At 49.1% G+C, this 23041-nt stretch overlaps 8 protein-coding genes across 8 annotated transcripts; 4 read left to right on the top strand and 4 right to left on the bottom strand.

Annotated features, from left to right (window-relative positions):
• Positions 1-87: 87 nt before the first annotated feature.
• J7337_006701 (uncharacterized protein) lies at positions 88-744 on the bottom strand (the record flags this gene model as incomplete). Its single annotated transcript, XM_044824362.1, has 2 exons — positions 88-258; positions 307-744. 2 exons carry the CDS (start codon positions 742-744, stop codon positions 88-90), a joined length of 609 nt encoding a protein of 202 aa, XP_044680019.1.
• A 667-nt stretch (positions 745-1411) lies between these two features.
• Positions 1412-2448, bottom strand: J7337_006702 (uncharacterized protein; the record flags this gene model as incomplete). The annotated part of the gene is made up of 3 exons (XM_044824363.1): positions 1412-1782; positions 1836-2265; positions 2446-2448. The coding sequence occupies 3 exons, from the start codon at positions 2446-2448 to the stop codon at positions 1412-1414; spliced, it is 804 nt and encodes a 267-aa protein (XP_044680020.1).
• Positions 2449-4075: 1627 nt separating this feature from the next.
• Positions 4076-5278, top strand: SPN2 (Septin Spn2; the record flags this gene model as incomplete). The annotated part of the gene is made up of 3 exons (XM_044824364.1): positions 4076-4196; positions 4328-4890; positions 4946-5278. 3 exons carry the CDS (start codon positions 4076-4078, stop codon positions 5276-5278), a joined length of 1017 nt encoding a protein of 338 aa, XP_044680021.1.
• A 3104-nt stretch (positions 5279-8382) lies between these two features.
• J7337_006704 (uncharacterized protein) lies at positions 8383-9886 on the top strand (the record flags this gene model as incomplete). Its single annotated transcript, XM_044824365.1, has 2 exons — positions 8383-8667; positions 8720-9886. 2 exons carry the CDS (start codon positions 8383-8385, stop codon positions 9884-9886), a joined length of 1452 nt encoding a protein of 483 aa, XP_044680022.1.
• Positions 9887-10909: 1023 nt separating this feature from the next.
• On the bottom strand, positions 10910-12749 carry J7337_006705 (uncharacterized protein; the record flags this gene model as incomplete). The annotated part of the gene is made up of 2 exons (XM_044824366.1): positions 10910-11938; positions 12309-12749. 2 exons carry the CDS (start codon positions 12747-12749, stop codon positions 10910-10912), a joined length of 1470 nt encoding a protein of 489 aa, XP_044680023.1.
• Positions 12750-16222: 3473 nt separating this feature from the next.
• On the top strand, positions 16223-18246 carry J7337_006706 (uncharacterized protein; the record flags this gene model as incomplete). The annotated part of the gene is made up of 2 exons (XM_044824367.1): positions 16223-16657; positions 16714-18246. The coding sequence occupies 2 exons, from the start codon at positions 16223-16225 to the stop codon at positions 18244-18246; spliced, it is 1968 nt and encodes a 655-aa protein (XP_044680024.1).
• Positions 18247-19048: 802 nt separating this feature from the next.
• On the top strand, positions 19049-19312 carry J7337_006707 (uncharacterized protein; the record flags this gene model as incomplete). The annotated part of the gene is made up of 1 exon (XM_044824368.1): positions 19049-19312. The coding sequence occupies one exon, from the start codon at positions 19049-19051 to the stop codon at positions 19310-19312; it is 264 nt and encodes an 87-aa protein (XP_044680025.1).
• Positions 19313-19760: 448 nt separating this feature from the next.
• On the bottom strand, positions 19761-21844 carry J7337_006708 (uncharacterized protein; the record flags this gene model as incomplete). The annotated part of the gene is made up of 5 exons (XM_044824369.1): positions 19761-19933; positions 19993-20108; positions 20156-20427; positions 20530-20799; positions 21440-21844. 5 exons carry the CDS (start codon positions 21842-21844, stop codon positions 19761-19763), a joined length of 1236 nt encoding a protein of 411 aa, XP_044680026.1.
• Between the last annotated feature and the right edge of the window lie 1197 nt (positions 21845-23041).

The following is a 23041-nucleotide window of genomic DNA, read 5'->3' on the forward strand; positions in this document are numbered from 1 at the left end:
AAGCGAAAAGGGCACCTGAACATCATTCCCTCAAACGCCTCACTCCGTGAAACAGCCTCTAGTGGCCAAATAACAGGTGGAGACATTTCAGGCACCTACAGCAGTCGAGTTGAGGATCTCATCCATGTGTGCCGTTTCGATTTTATCGTTGCCCTTGCTTTCTTCCTTGAGAAGAACAGCGAGGACTTCAATTGGAGGATTGAGACCCAGACGTTCAGCTCGTTTCCAGCGCTTAATGCGAGGCATGCCTATACAGGGCTACGTAGGTTAGCTACGGTGAATCCATGATAGCCCAAGCTGACTTACACCATATTGTGAGCTGACATCGAAATATCGAAGAACCTTCTCGCTCAAAGATACACCTTGCTGGTGCAATCGTGGCGTAGTCCATTGGTCTTCAATGGACTTCCAATACTTCTTGATCTGCGTGTCTGTAACTTTCTCTGCTTGCGACTCCAATTCAGACTTCACAGGTTCTGGGACTACCTCAATATCTGTGACTGCCTCAACTTCTTCCTGATCAGCCTCTGTGGACTCATGGTCGTTGACAACAATATCTTCAACCTCACGCTGTGAGGCATGCTGGCCGGGGTCGAGTTTTGAGATGGAAGCAGAGATAGCAGACTTCTTGGCGCTTTTGGGTACTGGTTTGGTGACTTTGTTTGAGAAACTCAAAGTAGACTGTCCCTTGGCTGGCGGGCCCCTGCTGCGAGCGCTGGCAGCGGATCGTCGAGTTGTGGGCATAGTGGGCTCAGCTCCTAATGTTAAAACGAGATGGCGCTGCTGAATGCTGAGAATGATGCTTGGTGAATTGTGAGTGAAGTCGATAGAGCTATAAACAGGCCCTAGCTGTTTCTTAGCAGTAGAATAATTTGCCAGTTTAGCAGTTAACGTTGAGAGAACGGATGCTTTATGATGGGTGATGATGATCGAAAGGTAAAGTCGTTCATACATAAATTGACCACAGGTACGGATACAGGGTCATTGACTGCCCTGGGATTGGAAGGCTGGAGGGGACCAAATGCATGACGTGCAAGCCTTAAGATTGGCAGGACAACGCGAACTTGAGCGCGAGATCACGTGCCTTACATCATACTCTGTGACCCTAATTATTGGGGCAGCTTCATGGCGCCGCAAGAAGTTCCTGTTTCGAATGATATGAATTGGTAACTATCCTTAAGGTTTAGATTTCAATTCTTATCCCAGGTACTGCTAGGATTCCCGGTCTTGCCCCCAGTCTGTGGATTTCTTTGCGGCCCGCTGATCTATCGTATTGATGCCGTCAAGTTCACACGTACAAGCTGTTAGTGAAACGTGATAACATAAGCCTGTAATGTCTTTTCTTTTTCTGACTGTCTTGGTGATCGAATTCCCTCATCGCCGAGAGTTTCCCGTTTCTATTATACAATGATCAACCACCAGTAGCCTCTCGGTAGAACGAAAGGCTCCTGTTTGCGCCAGCAGTGCAGAACATCTCGCTTCTGACAGTCTTCGGTAGCCACTTTACAGACCAAAGAGCTTTGTCCGTCTCACTATGGGTTGCCACACACGCGCTTCGCTCAATTGACCATACCTTGACCTTCCCATCCATTGAGCCACTTAGCAGGTACTCTCCTGTATCGCTCCAGTCGAGTGATGTGACCCACGAGGAGTGTCCAGTCAGGTTCCCAACATGTTCTCCATGTTTTATGTCGTAGAGTGCGATGATTCCAGCGTCACCTGCAGCAGCAAGTCGAGTGTTACCAGGAGAAAAGGCAACTGATCGTACAGGCTTTGCGAGACCTGATAGCACATGTCAGAGAAATAGTATGTAAGAGGTGTACGAGGCAACCGACCAGATAATGAGTACAGGACTCTTCCTGTATCATTGTTGAAAATGTAGACAGATCCATTCTGGTGGCCGCTGGCCGTGTATTTCCCATCCCGGCTCAAGTCCACTGACATGCCAAAGCTTCCAGATCCAGCACTTCCGGTTTCGTACTCACGAATCTTGGGCTTCTTCTCACCCATGACATCCCAAACGTTGACTCGGCCATCGTTTGTTGTAGTAGCCAGGTAAGATCCATTCTCACTCAACGCCATAGCCCAGGCCTCACCAGGCTTAGATGAAGATCCTGTAATCTCACCATCCAAACTCCATTCGCCAGTGTCGCTGTCGACTTTCCAAATTTTTACCTCGCCGCCAAATCCAGCGCTCGCTGCGACGTTACCATTCCGTGAGGTGCACACGTGGTGGCACCCCAACTTGTGTGCATCTGAGATGGACTGCTTGAGTGGGAATGAAGGATCAGTTGTATCATGAACGTGAAGCGTGGAAGATCCACTGCCTGATATCACAGCTTTGGATGTCGTCGCAATGGAAAAGATGTCGGTGATGTGGGCTACACACCTTTAGTAAACTGCTTGCTTCATTGATTCACCCCCCAGCGGGGAGGTCAAGCTCACCATTATCCACGGTATGCGTGGTCAAATATTGTTTCGACTAATGAAATTAGTTCCTTTTCTCAGTGGCTGAGTCTTCGACCGGCCTTACCATCTCTCCCACGCCGTGGTAAACGTCGTGCTTCTCTCGCTCTTCAATATGACGTTGTATGAATGAAAGTGCTTGGCTTGGACTGAACTGCGGATGGATGCCAGGGGTCTTGGTGGGGCAACACAGGGTCATAAATATAAAGCTCCAAATCACGACAAAGCATTCTAGATATCCATACCTACCATACGCAGGTAGGTATGAAGCAATACAGCAACTCCTAGTTGACCATTTATCATTGATACTCTTGCATACCAAAACCATGCTGCATCAATGTTTTATACACAGAGTTAAAACACAGTTCTCACAGTTCTTCAAGCTGCCAGAATTTTATCGCGGTAGTTGAAACTTTTACATAGTATACTGCTCATATTCATACAAGGTCCAAACTAAGCCAAAACGCCCATGGTATGCATGATTCCGTGGTGACTGTACAGTGGTGAATTATCAATGTCCCATTTCCCTTTCTCTTCAGATCGACCTATCATTAGGGTAGTCCTGACGCCAAATTTGTCTCATTTCTATAGGTTGTTAGACTGGATATGGCCTCGCTTATGTCAAGAGAGCAACAATATACCTTCTAAGCAGGTTTGGCATAATCGGTGTGTACGCTTGGGTTGACCACATCCGGGACATTTACACAAATTGTTCACATCCTTCAGCGCCTTGCCCGCCATTTGTCTATGTCGCTTTCTCGAATGGGAGACCTTGTTCTTAGGTACCGCTCGTAGCACAGACTCCCAGATATCATCGATGGTGGGTAGGTTTAAGGAAACGCCAGGGATCGCAATCGACAACGACGGGAAGAGTTTCTGGGTGAACTGGCGAAAAGAGACCGCAGATAGTACGGCCGGAGAGTATATTCGGGAGAGAAGCGGAGCAGCCATCTTCACAGAGAGACGTTAATGGGCTTGAAGATGATGGTCGGCTTTGGTGGTCAAGTCCCAGTCGAAGTTCCAAGGCCGGTGCTGGAGTCTTGGAAACGAAAGGTATTGAATTGATAAATGTCCCAATACTTCAATCGTGGATGCTTGTTTCCTGATAGAGCTGAAGTGTCTACAGGTCGTCGGACTCGGATTGGGGTCACGATGATCAAAATGCGCAAGGCTTTAAATTCCAGCTCAAAAGTCTGAAGGCTTGGGCTATCTCGAAATGCCGCCAGCCAATCATCAGCTAACCGACGCACTGACCCAATTGAACCAATGAGAAGCTCGAAACGCGCTTTCCCCCTTTCTTTGGGACCCTGGACCTCCCTGACACCTCCCTTCCAGTAGGGAAATTGTTTGCTAAGGTGGCAGGAAGCCCAGTGCCCGAAAAGTTCCCCCTAGGATCGGTTTCTACGCCGCCTCTCCTAAACCTCCAACTCCCAGCTTCGCTACATCTTCAAGTGTCACTTCGACCTTGCCAACTGTTCGCGCTCGTGTTAACCTTGGCTTCTTCGAGTCCAGTCTTTTTTCTTGGAATACTCACAGCATTCCCGAGCTCTACTCTTACCTTTGTTCACCGTTTGAATCGAACACTTCTCTCCCGTACGAGTTATTCAAGATGGCTGCTGCTCCTCCCAACACTATCTATCCTCAGAGCCATGTCGGTTTCGATAGCATCACTTCTCAGATTGAGAAGAAGCTCTTGAAGCGTGGTTTCCAATTCAACGTCATCTGTGTTGGTGAGTGACGACTTTGTCTCAATCGTCTCTATGGTTAAACCTACTAGGTACCATGGTGTGATTACTCGCAGCCTGACTACTTGTCTACGGATACATTAAGTTACTATACTAACATGTCTTGCGCATTGTAGGTCAGACCGGTATGGGCAAGTCAACGCTCATCAACACTATTTTCGCTTCTCACCTGATCGACTCCAAGGGTCGCTTCCAGCCCGACGAGCCTATCCGCCAGACCACTGAGATCCAGGCTGTTTCCCACAACATTGAGGAGAACGGTGTCCGACTCAGACTCAACATTGTCGATACTCCCGGTTACGGCGACCTTGTCAACAACGACCGCTGTTGGGACCCCATTGTCAAGTACATCAAGGATCAGCACTCCGCGTACTTGCGCAAGGAGCTCACTGCACAGCGAGAGCGCTACATCCAGGATACCCGTATCCACTGCTGTCTCTTCTTCATCCAGCCATCGGGCCACTCTCTCAAGCCCATCGATATTGTCGTCTTGAAGAAGCTGTCTGATGTTGTTAACGTGGTGCCTGTCATAGCCAAGGCCGACACCCTGACCGTCGAGGAGCGTCAGGAATTTAAGGAGCGCATCAAGGAGGAGTTTGCTTTCCACAACCTCAAGATGTACCCCTATGATAACGAGGAATTTGATGATGAGGAGCGTGCTCTGAACGGTCAGATCAAGGTTTGTCTACGTCGCTCGAGTTCAATCGGATTGTGCACGTACTAACACGCAGTAGAACCTTGTTCCTTTCGCTGTTGTCGGTTCCGAGAAGTCGATTATCGTCAATGGTAAGCAGGTCCGAGGCCGCCAGAACCGATGGGGAGTTATCAACGTTGAGGACGAAACTCACTGCGAATTTGTCTACCTCCGAGACTTCCTTCTCCGAACGCACCTCCAGGACCTTATCGAGACCACCTCTCAGATCCATTACGAGACCTTCCGTGCCAAGCAGCTGCTGGCCCTGAAGGAGAGCAGTGCTCATGGTGGAGCTAGCAGCCGACCCATCAGTCCTGCCGCTGATCGCGAGTTGAGCCGAAACTCGCAACGAATGACGATGAACGGCTACTAGGCTGTCTTTTGTTTTTGAAGTTGTGCTGGCGATGGAGCAACGGCGTCTCTGGGCAGCTCGATAGCCCGTATTTGTTACGACCCTCCATATCTTTCACGGCCTGATGTAGAGCAACTCAAAAGTAAATGCTTTGTCAGGAGGTTCGCTGGTCGACTTGACCGTAATAGAACCAATGCCTCTTACATCATTTCGATGACATCGGCATGCGAGCAAGGGCAGGGGTATAATGTTTCGAGGTTCAAAATGAGACAGGAACTGGTCGAATATGATCAGACTCTTCCTGGCTGCGTACCGTTTAACATTTCTACCCGTGAGTCCATATCGAAGCTGTACACGACTTTCTTCTTTTTCTTTCAGTGCTACCCCGGAGAGCTATTTGGCCTTTTTCTATGCTTTAATAAGACCGATTACCCCATACTCTAATCTAGAGTTAGTTTCCTGCCTACATAGTGTATCAATTCCCTTGGAGTTTCTGACGAACTTGTTGTGCCCGATGAGAATGGATTGTGACTTCGAATACACTTGTCTGTTTGTGTAGTCCCTATAAACCTCACTTAATGGATATTGGTTTGGTATAGCCTATCCCAAGTTCGGTTAATCCAAGTTGTGTGTATAATACTATTGTTTTTGTTAGTCTATGGCAACGTCACTGAGCCATCGTATTACGATCATTGTAGAATTTAGCTGCGTGTGGTCACACAAGTATAGGGTAGCCTGAAAATTATTCGTCGAACATACTCCGTACAATAAAGGTAAATACACCCGTGAAGCTCAAAGCTCCTCTTGGAAAGCTGTTTTTGTTGGGGTTTTCTGCCAAAACCCTGTCTTCGTTCTTCGCTTATATATTATGAAGTAATGGTGATATGTTGAAAAATAAGCATTATATTGTGTTATTCTCATTATATGAAACCTTATTGACTATACCTCGCGTCTCGCTGAAACGATATTTTGACTTTTCAATGAAGTAATGGTAGATGTTTGTCTTCCGTCTCTCATGACCGGTAACGAAACACCCGGCGTTTTTCAGCTAATGATGATGTACACAGATATCCGCATCGTGTAAATAGGACATAACTAAATTTTCGTCTTTCATGGGACGATGACACTATGTAAGTATAGGCGGGCTCCAGCCAATATTATAATACGCGAGTGTTTGGACTTTATACTGTGCTGTAAGCTACCACAGGTAGAAATTGATAATATCTACGCTACCAAAAACCATGTGACTCCGGTCACGAGGTATCACAGACATTTAACACAGAAGCCAATTGAAGCGTCGCTCTGGGTTCGGTGCTACTCATGGCCAAGCATTTAATACGTTAACGGGGCATCTTCATTGGGTATGACATGTAGTTTTCAGGTGAGCTCCTGTCAAGCCATTGGCTGTAGGATTACAACCTCAGACAACAATAGTGTTAAATCCTACGCTCACTTGTCCACATTGATGCATTTTAACTCGCTGCGTAGCTGCAAACATCTGGCGACTCAAGGAAAGTGTACTGCAACTGTACAGTATGCAGCACGATCCATTTTAGGTTGCATAGGTAAAGATCGCCTACGGTTTACCGGCATAGCTCTCTGTTAGCATACCCAGCGATATTGATGCCAAGAAAAACGCTGTTACAGTCAAAGCTGCCAGTAATTTAACTTGTGTAACTAGAGATTGCAGTGAGCAGTGGTGCAAGGATATCGAGCGACAAGCGTACTTTTAAAACGTGGTGGGACCGTTCAGGAAACCCTTCGACGGTCATTTGTCTTGGATAACAACGCATGTTGAACGGACCAGATCAGATCAGAGCCTGGTATATAACGTGGGTTAAGGGCTTGACAAGCAGATCTGATTCACCAATGGCTGCTGAGCATCCCCGTATCTTATTTCTGACTTTGATATGTAACTACAGTCTCAGATTCCTTCTGTTCTGTCTGACCGTTCCCATTAACCTGCCTTCGAGACCCCGTTCTCATCGTTCAATCGCCGAATCTAGACCGCAAACAGTAAAGCGAGTTTCCCATCCAGCGCCAACGAACCCCGGCAACGGCTCGACCAGGTCGCGGATCCTTGTAAACACAAGGGTCCTGTAATTCTTCAGTTGCTCGTTCAGGCAAGAATAGTGAGTAAGTTAGATGAGCTGCAATCGATACAACGACATCTAAGGTATCTAGTGCCACCGAAGTACGATACTGTTTGCTACCTACCTATCCATTAGAGACCTCGTATAGAGTATTCTAAACCCCAATCCTTAACCTGCTTACATATTAGGCTTGAAGCTTGGCTTCTGCCGGAACCTGATCTATTCATGCTAAGAGCCAAAATGCCATGGCCGGTCTCCCGATAGTGGTGTAATAGACTACAGTCTGCAAACGGTACAGGCTTGCGGCGTTGATGTCTAGGTCGTGTTTATTGTTGATTTCGATGGGATCTATGTACCAATCCCCTTTCCATCATTACATGCTTGGCCTCGGCATCCTTTCTTATTTGAGCTTACCTCTTCCGCTGCACTGGGATTTTGTCTGAATCTAGATCATACTGCGTGCGCTTGCTCATATCTGCTCCCGTCTGATCTTCTCGTTTGACTGTTGCATGCCTGTAAGACCTCGCCTTCACCTTAAAGCAATATTTGCTGGTTGACCCATCACTGTCAGTCACTGACATTCATCAACCTTCACCCACTTCCACTCTTACTCTTCCTCCTCCACCTCGTTGCTTGCCCTTTATTCCAACCCCATACGCTCCTTCTTCGCCAAGCGATCATTGTCGAATTGTGGTCCTTTCGCTTCTTATCGCTCTTTCTCATCGAGATCAGTTCATTTCGTGCCTTGATTTTATCTACCAAATGTCCTTGTTCATCATCGCGCCCCTCACCAACACCATCAGTCAACAACACAACCTTCTGCTGTGAATCAAGCTGTTTACGTTACGTCTTTCCAGGTCTACAATCCAACCCCGTACTGTTACCACGACTTTTGGGAAAAGCGAATACAAGAAAATTCAGTAGCACGCTATCGCGATGCTTGTATGTTCCCTCACCTTGCGCTGCTGTACATGGCGCATTACTATTCGTTACACCACATACTGATATGCGTGCTAGATCAAAGCCACCCTCATGGCCCTTGGGGCTGCGGTTGTCGGTGCCGTGCCTCCTCTAGAGATCAAGGGAACTGACTTTATCAACCCCGAGACCGGCGACAAATTCCAGATTGTTGGTATGGCCTACCAACCTGGAGGTAGTGCCGGCTACGATCCTTCCAGCGGAAGAGATCCTCTCAGTCACAAAGACGAATGCATGCGAGATGCTGCTCTCATGCAGATTCTTGGTATCAATGCGATCCGTGTTTACAACCTGGATCCTAACATCAACCATGATGAGTGCGCTAGTATTTTCAATGCTGTAAGTGATTTGGCTGAGCCTCTGTGGAGGATGATCTAACATCCTTTGCTAGGCCGGCATGTATATGATGATTGATGTCAACTCTCCTCTGCCCGGTGAGGCTCTTCACTCGGAGAAGCCATGGGAGAGTTACTACACAGCCTACCTTAATCGCACCTTTGCCATCACCGAGGCGTTTGGCAACTACCCAAATACTCTTCTATTCTTCTCCGCCAACGAGGTCATCAACAACCAGGCCACTGCTGAGTTTGCCCCTCAGTATATCCGTGCTGTCACCCGCGATCTCAAGAACTACATCAAGAACAATTTGAAGCGCCAAATTCCTGTTGGTTATTCTGCCGCTGACGTCCGCGATGTTCTGTGGGACACGTGGAACTACCTCCAGTGCGCCGATGCGGAGGACAAGGGTGATATGAGCCGTGCCGACCTCTTTGCGCTCAACTCCTACTCATGGTGTGGACCTGAGGCCACCTTTGAGACTTCTTCTTACGACGATCTTGTTGCTGGCTTCAACTCAACCTCTATCCCTGTTTTTTTCAGTGAATATGGATGCAACAAACCTCAACCCCGTTACTGGAATGAGACTCAAGCCATGTACGGAGACGAAATGACCCCGGTCTTCTCGGGTGGCGTCGTGTACGAGTATACTGAGGAGGACAACAACTATGGCCTCGTCAAGATTACTGGAGACAAGCTTCGCATTCTCGGAGATTTCAACCGCCTTAAGAACCAGTTTGCTAGAATCAACTGGAAGGAGGTCCAATCTAAGCCTGCTAGCAAGAGCTCTCCGAAGGCTCCGGCCTGTAAGGCTGGCATCATCGAGGATAGCGGTTTCGACAACAACTTTACTCTTCCAACTATCCCTGACGATGCCCAAAAGCTGGTCGACAACGGTATTAAGAACAAACCTAGCGGAAAGATCATCGATATCTCGGACTGGAACGTCAAGCTTGATGTCAGTAACGCTGACGGCAGTGCTATGAAAAATCTTAAGGTCATTCCCCTGAAGGACGACGAGTCCAATGCGTCCGGTAAGAACGATGCAGACACAGGGAGCGAGACTACCGATGACAATAACAGTACCAACACCGACAACAGCACCAACTCAAATGGTGGAGATGCCAAGGATGGAGAGGATGATGAAGATGCTGCTATTCTTAACCGCCCTTTGGCTTGGGTTATGGCCCTACCTTTGGCCGCCATGGTGTTTGCGCTTTAGGTGCCTGTCTGGAACAGGCACAAGAAGCAAGAAGAACCCAAATAATGTGCTGCATCTGGTACTTGGAACGGGAAGTTGTAACACGCTTGATTTTTTCAGATACGAAAAGTATACGATACTACCCGCACCCACCATTTGGTGACATGACTACTTCTCAGGCTCAGATTATGAGCCTGCTCACTGGAAGGTTTTTGAGATCCTTCCGATTTGAGCTTTTTATACAGATACACTGTTTGTTATTGACTTAGGAATTACATGGACTTAACTGCCCTGGATTGCACAACTCTGTCTGGCTGTGGGACGTGAAAGTAACTGAACAGTAGGGCATACTAAATGTTAAATCCCCAATGTCATCAGTCCTTGGTTGACTTAGCATTATCTTATCCTGCCGCCAACTTGATTGTTATGCTGCTATTGCCCAGTATATGCATCCGCATGGAAAAAGTCAGTACATTTCCTTTCCTATTGGCCTTCTCAACGTAAACCGCGAATAAGTTTAATGCACAGGACACATCTACAACTGTGCCTATAGGCCTCTTTTAGGGCGACTACTCCGTGCTCTTATTGTATGTCATTCCACGTGGCTCGAGTCTCTTCCTCGATTACGCCAGAGACAATGATTTGGTACCCTCCCCTAGATATAGCAAGATACAACGAGCTCAATAAATCAATCAGTGTTGATCAACAATAGGAATACGAAGTAAGGAAGAAAATTGCACGCAAGCGGATGATACATCAGAATGTACTTGGTATCAATGGAACATCAATGGGCTGCTATACAGCATCTTGATACATAAGCATCTTGGAGAACCGAGAGGCTCATCTAATCCATAAGTGTCATCAGATCTATTAGCTTTCTTTCCGTTATAGCTCAAATACTGCCGTACACAGCTTGTTCGACCATTTTTGGTCCCAAGCCCCAAGAATTGCATCGCACCACCTGGTACCCGTTTGTCTATCTTGCAGTACTAAAAATCGTTCATCCCTTCGTACTATACTAACCCCTTGGTAAAGTTTTACCCCTTAAGCCTGGAACTCCTGTGCCTTGCTCTCCTCCCACTTGCCAGGGACGAGGGCCAAGGGCACAATACCGGAGACGTGCATCTCGGGGCCAAAGATCTTGGCGTTGAGGCCGAGCTCCTGAGTGGCGGCCTTCATGTTCTTCAGACCCTCTTGGTAGTTGGGACCGGCACGTCGCACCCAGATGGAAACATTGTGCTCGATCAGCTTAGGAGCGAAGTCTCGCAGAGCCCGGATAACACCCTTGAAGGTGCTGGCGACGTTGGTGAAATTGGCAATACCACCACCGATGAAGAGAACCTTGCCCTCATCGCTTTGAGGAGCACGGAGGAGAAGGTCAAGAACAGTTCGAGCGTAGTGGTAGGTCTGAGACTCGGTGGGAGCACCTGAGTACTCACCGTAGTTGGCGAGCTCGTCGGCGAAACCAGCAGAGGCAATGGCATCGGCGTAGACGACGGAAGCACCACCACCAGCAACAAGGGTCCAGATACGGCCCTTGGCGTTCAGAACAGTCAGCTTCAGGGAAGCACCAGTCTTAGCGTCGAGATCAGCGATGTAAGCCTCCTCCTTGGTCAGCTCACGACCGAAGGGGGCAGGGAACTCCATAGGAGGGCCAGCATCGATATTGATCTTGCCATCGGCAGAGGGGACAATGTTGGTAAGACCGAGAGCAGCAGGAGATCGAGCAATGGCCCACTTGACACCGCACTCGAAGTCGGCAGTCTGGTCGAGCTTGGCAGCAAGATCGAGGAAGTGGACAGCGGCGGAGGTCTTGTCCTCGTTGGGAATGACAACGAGAGGGTTGATCTCGAGATAAGTGAACTGACAGTCAACGTAGACGGCATAGAGGCGGGTGATGAAGTCAACAAGAACGTTGTGAACGCCCTGGGGAACCTTCTTGAGAAGAGTAGCAGCAATCTCCTCGTTGGAAGGGTATTCAGCGAGGTCCACAGGGATCAAGAGCTTCTCAGCCTTAGCGTCAACATCGCCGACATCAACACCGCCCTCGTGGGTGAAGAGGATCCAGTCGCCCTATAGATGAAGGTGTCAGTAAATTAGGTACAGATAGTTTGGCAGTTGGGTGTAGGCCGGAAAACCGGTGCTGGTTGTGGGGTTTGGCGCGGAAGTGACCGAGAGGAACGGGGTTGTTTTCTTATCGCGGCATCCGTTCGCCCGTTTCGGTACAAAGAAGGATTGCCGGCACAGGTAGAACGAGCCCACAATTAGACTACGCAACACCGAGCAGCAAATACAAGTTGCTGCAGACCCCTTTCTTCTCTTCAGATTCTTTCCTTCTCTTCCTATTCTCTTCTTTCGATTTCAGGATCTTCATATTGAGGATATGAAGCGCTCCAGGAACTCATCCAAAAACAACACAAGAGGGAACAATGCTTCAACTTACATCACGGACTGAGTTGATGTTGATGTAGTACTCAGTGTCTTGGGGATGAGGAACAAAAGGCTCGACAAGGAATTGTCTCAACACACCAGTGGTGTGCTCAACCTGTTGCTCCTTACCGGCTCGCTCAGCGACCCAAGCCTTAGCCTCAGGCCAGGTCTTGTTGAGGGCCAAAAGACCACTCTTTCCTCGTCTCTTGATGAGCTGATCGGGCTTGGCAACGAACTTGGCGTCGGGCTGGAGGAGCCAAGGGTAGGTGACCTCAGCCTGGTTCAGAATATCCTCAACACTGGCATCCTCTGGGAAGTGCAGCGAGGCGAGTCTGCTGGGGGGGTTGTGAGTAGTAGGCGCAGGGAGAGGGCTGGGCTTGATAACGGGAGCGCGGGTGAGGTGGTAGTTGAGGATGGCCTTGCCGTCGGCCTCGAGGATCGATTTGGCGGACATTTTAATTATGAGGAAAGGAGGAGAAACGCAGAGTTGAGAATGAATTGGCGAGTGCCGGTTTATTCCTTTTCTTTAATTCTGGTGAAAAGAATACGGTTAGCGAATGCTGCGTCTGGTCTGGTCCAAGGTTGATCGGTGTTGTCTCGCAGGCTTAAAACCGATTTGATTCAGCTCAGGATTGAAGTTGAAACAACAGCCAGGGCTGACAAAACTACACAATGGATTTCACAGCGGTTTATAGGAGCGCAAAACTCAATGCTCAAGTGAAGCAATCATGATCGTGATTGACTTTGGCACTTTGAGGAGAGTCGACGACCGTTCGGCGGGGAAAAAAGCACACTCACCACTGTACACGAGCTCAAGTGGGCTGCAACAATGAAGTCGAAAATGAGGATTGGATGGAGAGATGAGATTATGACAGAGAGATGGGCAAAAAGTCGAGGAAAGAGGAGAGGATCAAGGTTGCTCAAGACGATGCGAGAGGTGAGAATGGAGGAGCAACTAGAAAGAAACAGCGAGAGTTTGGAACAAGACACTGCAAGTTGAGGAGTGTGTGAGTGAGGTGATGAGCTCTCTCGAAAAAACCACTGGACCTGAAGGAAGCTCAATGGAAGGGGAAGACCCCCGAAGCGGGCGGAGTGGAGGGGTCAAGTTGAAGGGGGGAGTGGAGGGGCGCTCGACAACCTGGCCTGGCGTGGCCTGGGCTAGTAGCCTGGGGCGGGCGGTCAGTGGAGGGTACCTGGAGCTACAGAGTCGATCAGCGCGTGGCGGAGGTACCTGGGCCCTGAAATCCATTGGGGACGGGGTCCAAAAAGCGATGAGGGATTGTCAAGTACCGGTACATGGACAATGTCACTCCGACTCCAAGCTGTTGAGAAGGACCAGGGTGGACCAGGGGGAGACGACCGACAACTTGAGTTACGTACGACAGGTCGATTCGAATTTCATCAAACCGCCGAAAACCGCAGCAGTCAATTTACACACCCTACGTTACGATCCGAATCCTATCCCATCCAATCTGATAGACTCAAAATTTCGGAAGCTTTCGTGAGTTGTTCGGCCACTTCTTATGAGTCTTTCCATTGCTTTTTGGGGACTACCATGATCCAGATATCAACAACATCTAATACGGCCTGTACCTATGTAGATGGTCTAAGCAACGGTTGGCTCCGGGGTACGCGAAGCGAGTCGCCTGCCCCAAAGACCTGGGTACCAAGACAAAATTGGAAGTCTTCCATTTGCTGAGATTGGCAAGAATTGACTCGGGTTCCGGGGGAAATGCCCAAAGCTGGCCTTGCGGTGAGTTCGAGGAGCAACTCAAGGTGAAGTGAGCCTACGGGGTGACACCAGCCCAGTGGCTTGTTTTGGTGGTCAGCGCCTGCTGGGCTGGACGCCACCCCCGACATGGTCTAAGCTTGATTTCCTGCCCCTCCATTCCCCTCCATGATGGACCTTGCCTCACCTCAAGCTCTTGAGCTATCCGATTTTATTCAGTGCTGTTCACTCCGAACCCACAACTACCGGTTGGCTACGGGTTCGGTATCCATCAAATCGCATATCTAAGCTTCCGATGTTCGGTGGAGAGAAATTTCTTTACAGGACAGGCTGTGCAAGCGTCCATGCCTTTTTGGAACTGCAGACCATCTGTGGAACATCAGTCGGACATCTAGACAGTCCAGAAGGAGGGTATCCAAGATGAGAAAGTGGCTTCGTTTTGACGGGTACGGAATATCAACGCAGTTACAGATGCAATGCGGCTGTTTAGTGACAGCCAGGTTTCACTTGATTCATTTTTCTAGCCTTGCTATTGTACCAAGCGGTAGGGCTAGCTTCAGTCCAGCCGACCTTGGCTAATGTGAGCATGTGTGTCCCACTCAACAATGTTTCCATGCCGCCTTTCCATTCCCCTACCTTCTTCCCTGGAAAAGGGTCTGGTAGGACTGGAAGGCTGTCGGACCTCAACGTGATACCACCACCAGCCAAGAAAATCACCGACTTGACCAAGGGCGTCTGATCATTAGCCTGCCAGTTTCCTGAAGCAGAGGCTTACGACATTCTGAGTATTACTATACTGACAGTTGAACGGACTAGTGAACTCAAGTGTCAGTTCATGAAATAGTTACCAATGATCTTGCAAGATCTTCGACGGCTCTCCGTATGGATTAATGCAGGGCATGGGTTGGCTGCACACGAAAACACGGGATGACCCTATCGTTTCACCGGGCCACAGTCGACATGTCTCTTGTCTCCTGGCCGCAAAACAATATGCACAGATTCTTTAAGCATTACCCGTATTTTTGACTACTTGATGGTATCAAATTCGGCTATTCATAAACTTCTCAGGGCCATAGTGGGGGATAAGCGCCATTACAAGACGCCTCCTACAAGTACAGACTGGCATGGACAGCGGCCCCTCATGGTGTGGCAGCTCCAGTCTTCAAGCTCAATTGCAAAGCGCCTTGACCAAAAAAAAAAAAAAAAAAAAAAACAAAGCCCGGATTCAACAGATCAACAAGAAAAAAAAAGAGGACCCTGCAACAAGCGACATCCCCAAAGAAAATACAAGCTTCTTCCCCAACTGGCTGGTTGATGAAATTCAACTATGTGCATCACCACTCACCGTCTCGAGACATTGGACGTCCATCTGGTCGGCCGAGGAATTCCCCATCTTGGCAATTGAGTTTCCCAAGAGAGATATCACCAAAAAAAAAAAGTCATTAGACAAGACCCAATTATTGGCTCTCAAAAAGTGAGTGAGTGAGCTTGTTTCCGTTCATCTGCTCCAAAAAAATGGTCTGTGTGCGGGTATGGGCGATGGGTTGCGTGAGAAAACTGGCGCGAGCGATGGCTAGTGATGTACCGGGAGGTGGGCCAACAGGGGTAAACTTCCTGCCCCTCGATGTACTGTACCTGAGGTACCTGCTACTTGAACCCCAAGCAGCGGTCCTTGCAGTTACAGAGGCGTCAACCCCACTAAGTTTTTTGGGGTGTGGTGAGACCTCAAGCAGAACCCGACAGGACATAGCACCGTGGTGAATTGGTGCTGCAGCTGTCCACTGATTGCTGAGAGAAGCCTCATCGACCCTTGAAAGTCAACCAAAACCAAAAAATCCAAGCCCAGTCCAGCTCTCACTTGCCCACCTCCCACCTCACCAGAGGCGTTCAGTCATTCCTCCTGATTTCTAGGTCCCGTCCCATCCACTCACTCCCCTCCCCCTCGTCTTGTCTCGTCTCCGACTTTGTCTCCTTCAACTGACGGATCTTCTCGACCGTTTCTTCTACTCATCTCAATTCCTTCCCCATCTTCCTCTTCATACATCTCCCTCCATACCTAATTCCTTTGAGCCAACTTCTCCCCTGAGAGCTCAGAGCGTTTCCTCTCCCCAGCAGCTGACACCTTATTTGGTTCCTCCAGCGCTTTACACCTTCAATTCTCCCGCCTCTACTCACACCGTTCAAGTTCGATATTCACAATGGCTCCCGCTTCCTCCAGCAGCCTGTCGGCCAACGACAACATTCAGCGTTTCCCGGCTCCCAGCCGACCTCTGAGTCCTCTTCCCGAGCACGCTCTCTTCACCGACAAGACGCGATGCTTCGTCTACGGTCTTCAGCCGCGAGCCGTCCAGGGCATGCTCGATTTCGACTTCATCTGCAAGCGCTCTAAGCCCTCGGTCGCCGGTATCATCTACACTTTCGGTGGTCAGTTCGTCAGCAAGATGTATTGGGGAACTAGCGAGACTCTTCTGCCCGTCTACCAGCAGGTTGACAAGGCAATGAGCAAGCACCCCGATGTCGACGTCGTCGTCAACTTTGCTTCCTCCAGAAGTGTGTACAGCTCCACCATGGAGCTTATGGAGAACCCTCAGGTCAAGACCATTGCTATTATTGCTGAGGGTGTTCCTGAGCGAGTAAGTACATGCCAATTGTCGTGTACTGAAAAAAGCAACTAACAATTTCTCTCTAGCGAGCTCGTGAGATCGCCCACGTCGCGAAGAAGAAGGGTGTTACCATTATCGGACCTGCTACGGTCGGTGGTATCAAGCCCGGCAGCTTCAAGATTGGTAACACTGGTGGTATGATGGACAACATTGTTGCCTCCAAGCTTTACCGTAAGGGTTCCGTTGGCTACGTCTCCAAGTCTGGTGGTATGTCCAACGAGCTCAACAACATTATTTCCCAGAATACCGATGGTGTGTATGAGGGTATCGCCATCGGTGGTGATAGATACCCCGGTACCACTTTCATTGACCATCTCCTGCGATACCAGGCCGACCCTGAGTGCAAGATCCTTGTCTTGCTCGGTGAGGTCGGTGGTGTTGAGGAGTACAAGGTCATTGATGCTGTTAAGCAGGGTATCATCACCAAGCCCATCGTTGCCTGGGCCATTGGCACTTGCGCCAGCATGTTCAAGACCGAGGTTCAGTTCGGCCACGCTGGTTCTTTCGCCAACTCTCAACTTGAGACTGCCAAGATGAAGAACGAGAAGATGAAGGAGGCCGGCTTCTACGTACCTGCTACCTTCGAGGATCTTCCCGCCACTCTTAAGGAAGTGTATGACAAGCTTGTCTCCCAAGGCACTATTGTTCCCCAGCCCGAGCCCGTTGTTCCCAAGATCCCTCTCGACTACTCTTGGGCCCAGGAGCTCGGTCTCATCCGAAAGCCTGCTGCCTTCATCTCCACCATCTCCGATGATCGTGGCCAGGAACTTCTCTACGCTGGCATGCCCATCTCCGACGTTTTTAAGGAGGATATCGGCATTGGCGGTGTCATGTCTCTGCTGTGGTTCCGCCGCCGCCTGCCTTCATACGCTTCTAAGTTCCTCGAGATGGTTCTTATGCTCACTGCCGATCACGGTCCCGCCGTTTCTGGTGCCATGAACACCATTATCACTACCCGTGCTGGTAAGGACTTGATCAGCGCCCTCGTTTCTGGTCTTTTGACCATTGGCTCCCGATTTGGTGGTGCTCTCGACGGCGCCGCTGAGGAGTTCACCCGTGCCTTCGACAAGGGTCTCAGCCCCCGTGACTTCGTCGACAGCATGCGCAAGGCCAACAAGCTCATTCCCGGTATTGGACACCGTATCAAGTCCCGAAACAACCCCGATCTTCGAGTCGAGCTCGTTAAGGAATATGTTCTCAACAACTTCCCTAGTCACAAGCTCCTTGACTACGCTCTTGCTGTCGAGACTGTCACCACTTCCAAGAAAGATAACCTGATTCTCAACGTTGATGGTTGCATTGCTGTCTGCTTCGTCGATCTCGTCCGCAACTGCGGTGCCTTCTCCGCCGAGGAGGCTGAAGATTATCTCAAGATGGGTGTTCTCAACGGTCTCTTTGTTCTTGGCCGAAGCATTGGTCTTATTGCCCATTTCCTCGACCAGAAGCGTCTGCGTACTGGTCTTTACCGTCATCCTTGGGATGACATCACCTACCTCCTCCCCAACCTTCGGGAGGCTGGAGCCCCTGGTGCTGAGGGCCGGGTGGAAGTTTCTCTGTAAGAGATGGAGAATGATAATTCAAATGGGAAAGGAAGAAATAAGGCGTCGAGCATTTGATGATTTTGTGCCGGCCTGGACGCGTCGTGGGAAAAAAACGACGGTCTGTATGAGGATTCCAATACAATGTAACTAGTGCTGGAGGCCGCAAGATGGACCTCCATATTACTCGCTTGATTCTATAGACATGAATGTTGATGTTTGCTATGAGATCCTTTCGCGTTACATGCTTGATGTGTCATGATGAACATAATATGGTGGTTCGAGAGCCCTCGCCTTTGCAATTCGGATCACTCTTCTTGTCAACCCGTATTTGTTTTAGGTGTGGAGCGTTCGCCAGCTCCCGAGTCTTTGATGATATCGATCATATCTTCAGGGAAACATTACGGTGAAAGATGTTAGATTAAGGAATAACGAGTCACGGCACCTCAGAAACCTCTTGAATCAATGAGCACATCTTGGGGAAGACATCACTTGAAGTTTGATGTATTTCTGAGGTGGAAGACTTGACCCACGTGGTTCATCATGAGAAGTCCTCTCTGGGTGGTCACATGACACGTTTCCAAAACGGGTTGGTGTATCCAGTGATTTTGACGCCGACTCTTGAGCTCATGCTTCTTTGACGACGACCGACGAAACGTGAACGGCGGGTTGGTGTTCTTTCTGGGGCTTCTTCGATTCCAATTGCAGGCCATCTTGGTAGGTAGCCCTCATCTCCCATTTATAAGTAGATCTCGCTCACACAAAGCACAGATCCTGCGCTCCATTTTCTTCCAAGGATCAACCACTACAACCACCTCCAACAATGTCTTTCTTCCGCATCACCCTCCATCGCTCCGCCATCGGTCTCCCTGAGCGCACAAGAGGTGTCCTCGCCGCTCTAGGCTTGCGCCGTCGTATGCAGACCGTCTTTCATCCCGTTCACCCACAGTTTGCTGGTATGATCCTCAAGGTGAAGGAGCTGGTTCGTGTTGAGGAGGTGGATCGCGCACTGAGCAAAAGAGAAGTAAAGGCTGCGCGGACCCCGGACCCCGGATTTTACGTTGAAAAGGCTGTGCCAAGAATGTAAAATATGTGATGATACCAAGAAAGAGAAATGGGAGTGTACTATACTGTAATGATCCTTGTACAAAAGCTGGTGCAAGATAGGACGAAACTCTAGAGGTGCGATCAAGACATATCACGTTCTAATTCACAAATCCCTTGAATGGAGGAATGAAATACAGGAATTTCGCATTGAGACCCTAAACACCCATAACACGGTACTCATTACAGATGTATCACGAATACCCCAACTCACAATTACGTGTCTAGCCCTCTTTTATCCCAACCGCAAGTCGTACTACCCCAAAATGGGTCATAATGTGAGTGAAACTCCTAGTTTGTCTCTCTGCCCATCTGCCAGAGTTAAAGCCTGATATTGCCCCAATAAAACAGTCTCAAGTGGTGGAGCAGGCAGCGCACAAGGCAAAAGCCCTGGTACTAGAAACTATGAGTTCCTTGATAGAACGTGCGGTTCAGAAGCTACGAGCTTTGTCAATATACTCCTGGCTGGGAGTCTCGTACTCGTTAACAAAATATGTCTCGCAGTTACGTCCTAGCCAGACATTGAACTTTCCTATCTCCTCTCGAAGACGGGACACGGACTGCTGGTCCATGTTGGTCTGCGCCAACAGTTCGGGGAGAGAGACTGGTAGCATCAAGTCAGCAAGAAACTGTCTATCATCAAGGGCGAAGGGAAATAGGTACCAATTAGCCGAGCAAGATGCTCAGCGCCATAGACATCGCAGACATTGGTGATTTCTGGGTTCGCCTCAGGGTTCTCCCAGAGCTTCTTGAGCTCCATGTACTGGTGGCGCTCGAAACTAGTCCCAGTCAGTTGTCTGAACCGTCGAGAAGCGATTACACGTACCGGTACAGCAAGATTCTGCTGAGAGCCTTCTCGAAGTACTCGCGGAAGCCTGCGACGACTTCTTCCAAGATGTCCATGCTGGAAGATCCCTCCTCGCGGTATGGACGCTCATGCGCAAGATAGTCTTCAAATATCTTGGCGACTGGCTTATTGTGAGGAAGAGGGACAAGCTGGTTATTCTTGGTGATGTTTTCCCAATCATCAACCAGCATCGCTTGAATGTGGTCGGGTACTGGGAGTTTAATCATAGGTTTGTTGTGAAAAGCATCCTCCTAAGGCAAGGTTAGTAAATGGATGATTATTCGAGCTGTAACACAGCTGGTGGCCGCTGTATAGGCATATGAAATCAAGGAGTGTATATGGGATCAAAATACCGTCTCGAGCTGGTCGCATGAGCGCGGCTTGGGCTTGGCACTAGGCTTGAGAGGCTTCTGACGTGGCTGCTTTGGCTCGTCTTCGACAGTCAAGGGCATAGCGTAGCGATCATCATGGATCAGTTTGCCCGACTCTGTTACATAGCGATGGCCACTAGATGGGAGAAGAGCAAGATGATCCTTGGGTTCTTTGAGCTTGGCCAACTTGACCTTCTTAACGGACTTAAGAGAATCCACCAACTTGTCAGGCTGAGCCAAATCAGGAGAGCCCTGAACATTGGAGACAGGAAAAAAGCCTTGTGGAGCAGAAAGGTCGCCCGTCGGTTGCATGACGCCGCAGTGCCTTGCCGTTGTTGAAGGGCTGGGGGTGACAGGGGGGCAAGTGCTCAAGCAAGGGAAATGTTATGATGGGAGGAAGAAGACTAGGAAGTACGAGAACTTTGAAAACGGTAGAGCAGACAAGAGCTGCGGGAGGGAAAGGATGTAGTGCGTAGAAATGATGCCTTGTCAAAGTGGGATGTTGATGCTGGGACAAGGGCGAGGAGTGACAAGAAAGGAATCGTAGAGGGGAAAACGGCAGCGCCATGGGCAGTGTTGGGTGTAGGCGGAGGCTGGAACACAATATAAGGCTCGGTATGGCCCTGGTTCAATAGATCAGACGGGAAACACACTATGATACAATAACAGCCTTCTCCCCAATTTTGAGATAATGAGGACTTGGTGAATAGTGTAACAGAGTATAGATCCTTCTTCTTTCAACCAGTCTCACCAAAGGGCCAACTAGGCCATATTTTGCATATCACAGCCCAAAACCGCCGGAGAACACTCGCAAAAAGAGCAAACAAAGCATTGAGTGATATGGTCTGGATAACGTAGCAAGGAATATCAACGAGCAAAGAATTTCTCTTACCTGTTCCAATTCCCAGTCTTTGCCTCGTCTTCCTCCCCTCCCCCCTTGAACAGTGGCAGAGCCTGATCGCTCCTCGCTGACTCTAGCAGACTCAGCACCACTTCTCAGGCCCTTTTTCGGCTGCTTAGTGCTTCGTTGGATGTTATGCTTCAACTGCGCGTGCAACTGTGCAGCCAGCTCTTTGTGCTCATCGTCGAATGGCCGGATACGGTCTACCAGCACCCAGTCGTCCCAGGTGTTCTTCCACCCCTTGTAATGGACTTTGTACTTGTATCCGTCACTGGGCTTCTCACCTGGCTGAACATCCATAATCTTGGCCTCGTAGAGCATGTCCATGTGGAAACAGAGCACTTTTTCATCTTTGCTGAACGGCGGTGGCGCCGGTTGCTGTCGAGCAGGAGCCATGTCTGTGATGTAAAGAACAAAAAAGAGAAGAAGTAACAAGAGTGGTACAGAAGTGGTATAAAAGCAAAGTTAATAAAGCACAGATGTAGTTCTCCAAAGTCTATCCGTAGTCCAGTCCAAAATCGATGAGTGTTGATAATAAGAACAATGGGTATGGGAATGTATGGGTGGGTGGATGGATAAATGAGATTGAATGCTCAGATACAGTGCAGGTACAGGTTTCTGTTAACAATTTACGGTAAGGTACGGAGTAGTCACCCGTACTTTAGAGAAGGCAAGGTACACACTTAGTTCGCGTTAATGAGGGACAGGGGATGTTCACTGTGACCACGCGACGCGACAGCCCCCCTTAGGTTGGTTCAGAGTCAAAGCCCGATGGAAGTACTTGAATGGATGTGATAAGATAAGGGATTTGTTGGTAACAAAGGAGTGGATAGTGGAAAGCTAATGCTTACACCAGGCTGAATTAGTGGGAGGACACCCCCAGGCCCGCTCTCGAGACATGCAATCCAGATTCGATTCCAGCCAATTTAGGTTCTTGTCACTGGGAGAAGGTCTTGGACCTTTGAAGTTTAATGGAACAGCTATCGGTACACCGGCCATTGCCTGTGCTTCTCTTCTCTTTCTTTTTTGAAACCATCGAGTTCCTTCTTACGGCATAAAGACTTCACCCGAATCCCTTAGAGACGCCTACACATCTATGCATATATATGGTCCTTGACTTCACCTTCTCCCATCTAGCCATCATTTAGGTGGCTCTTTATTGTGGTATCTACTGGTAACCTAGCCTCGAGTAATTCGAATATATATCTGTCTAGGTTGGTTATATGCAGTGGAAGGCTTGAGTTGGGGAACTGTGTTGCTTTTGGCAGATAATAGAAGGACCATGAACAGTATGCTTTAAAGATGCCTTTATACTATTTCTATGTGAATCACCCCAACTGATACAAGAGCCCCCGAGCCATTCGATTTTAATGCTGCTGTGATCTTTTCACTACCGAGTGCTGCCACCAGAAAGAGGTCATAATATGGATTTTCTGAGTAGACATTGACCGTTTCCTCGGACCTTTGGCGGGAACTTGATATCGTTGACTTGCCAGCACAGGATGACCAAATCTCGAGGTGAACTTGACAGTAGCTCAGCTTCAACTATTATTATTGTTATTAGTCGCGATGGAAGAGGGGCGCCAGCGGGCA

The sequence above is a fragment of the Fusarium musae genome, chromosome 5 (assembly GCF_019915245.1).
Source record: "Fusarium musae strain F31 chromosome 5, whole genome shotgun sequence".
Classification (NCBI taxonomy): Eukaryota; Fungi; Ascomycota; class Sordariomycetes; order Hypocreales; family Nectriaceae; genus Fusarium; species Fusarium musae.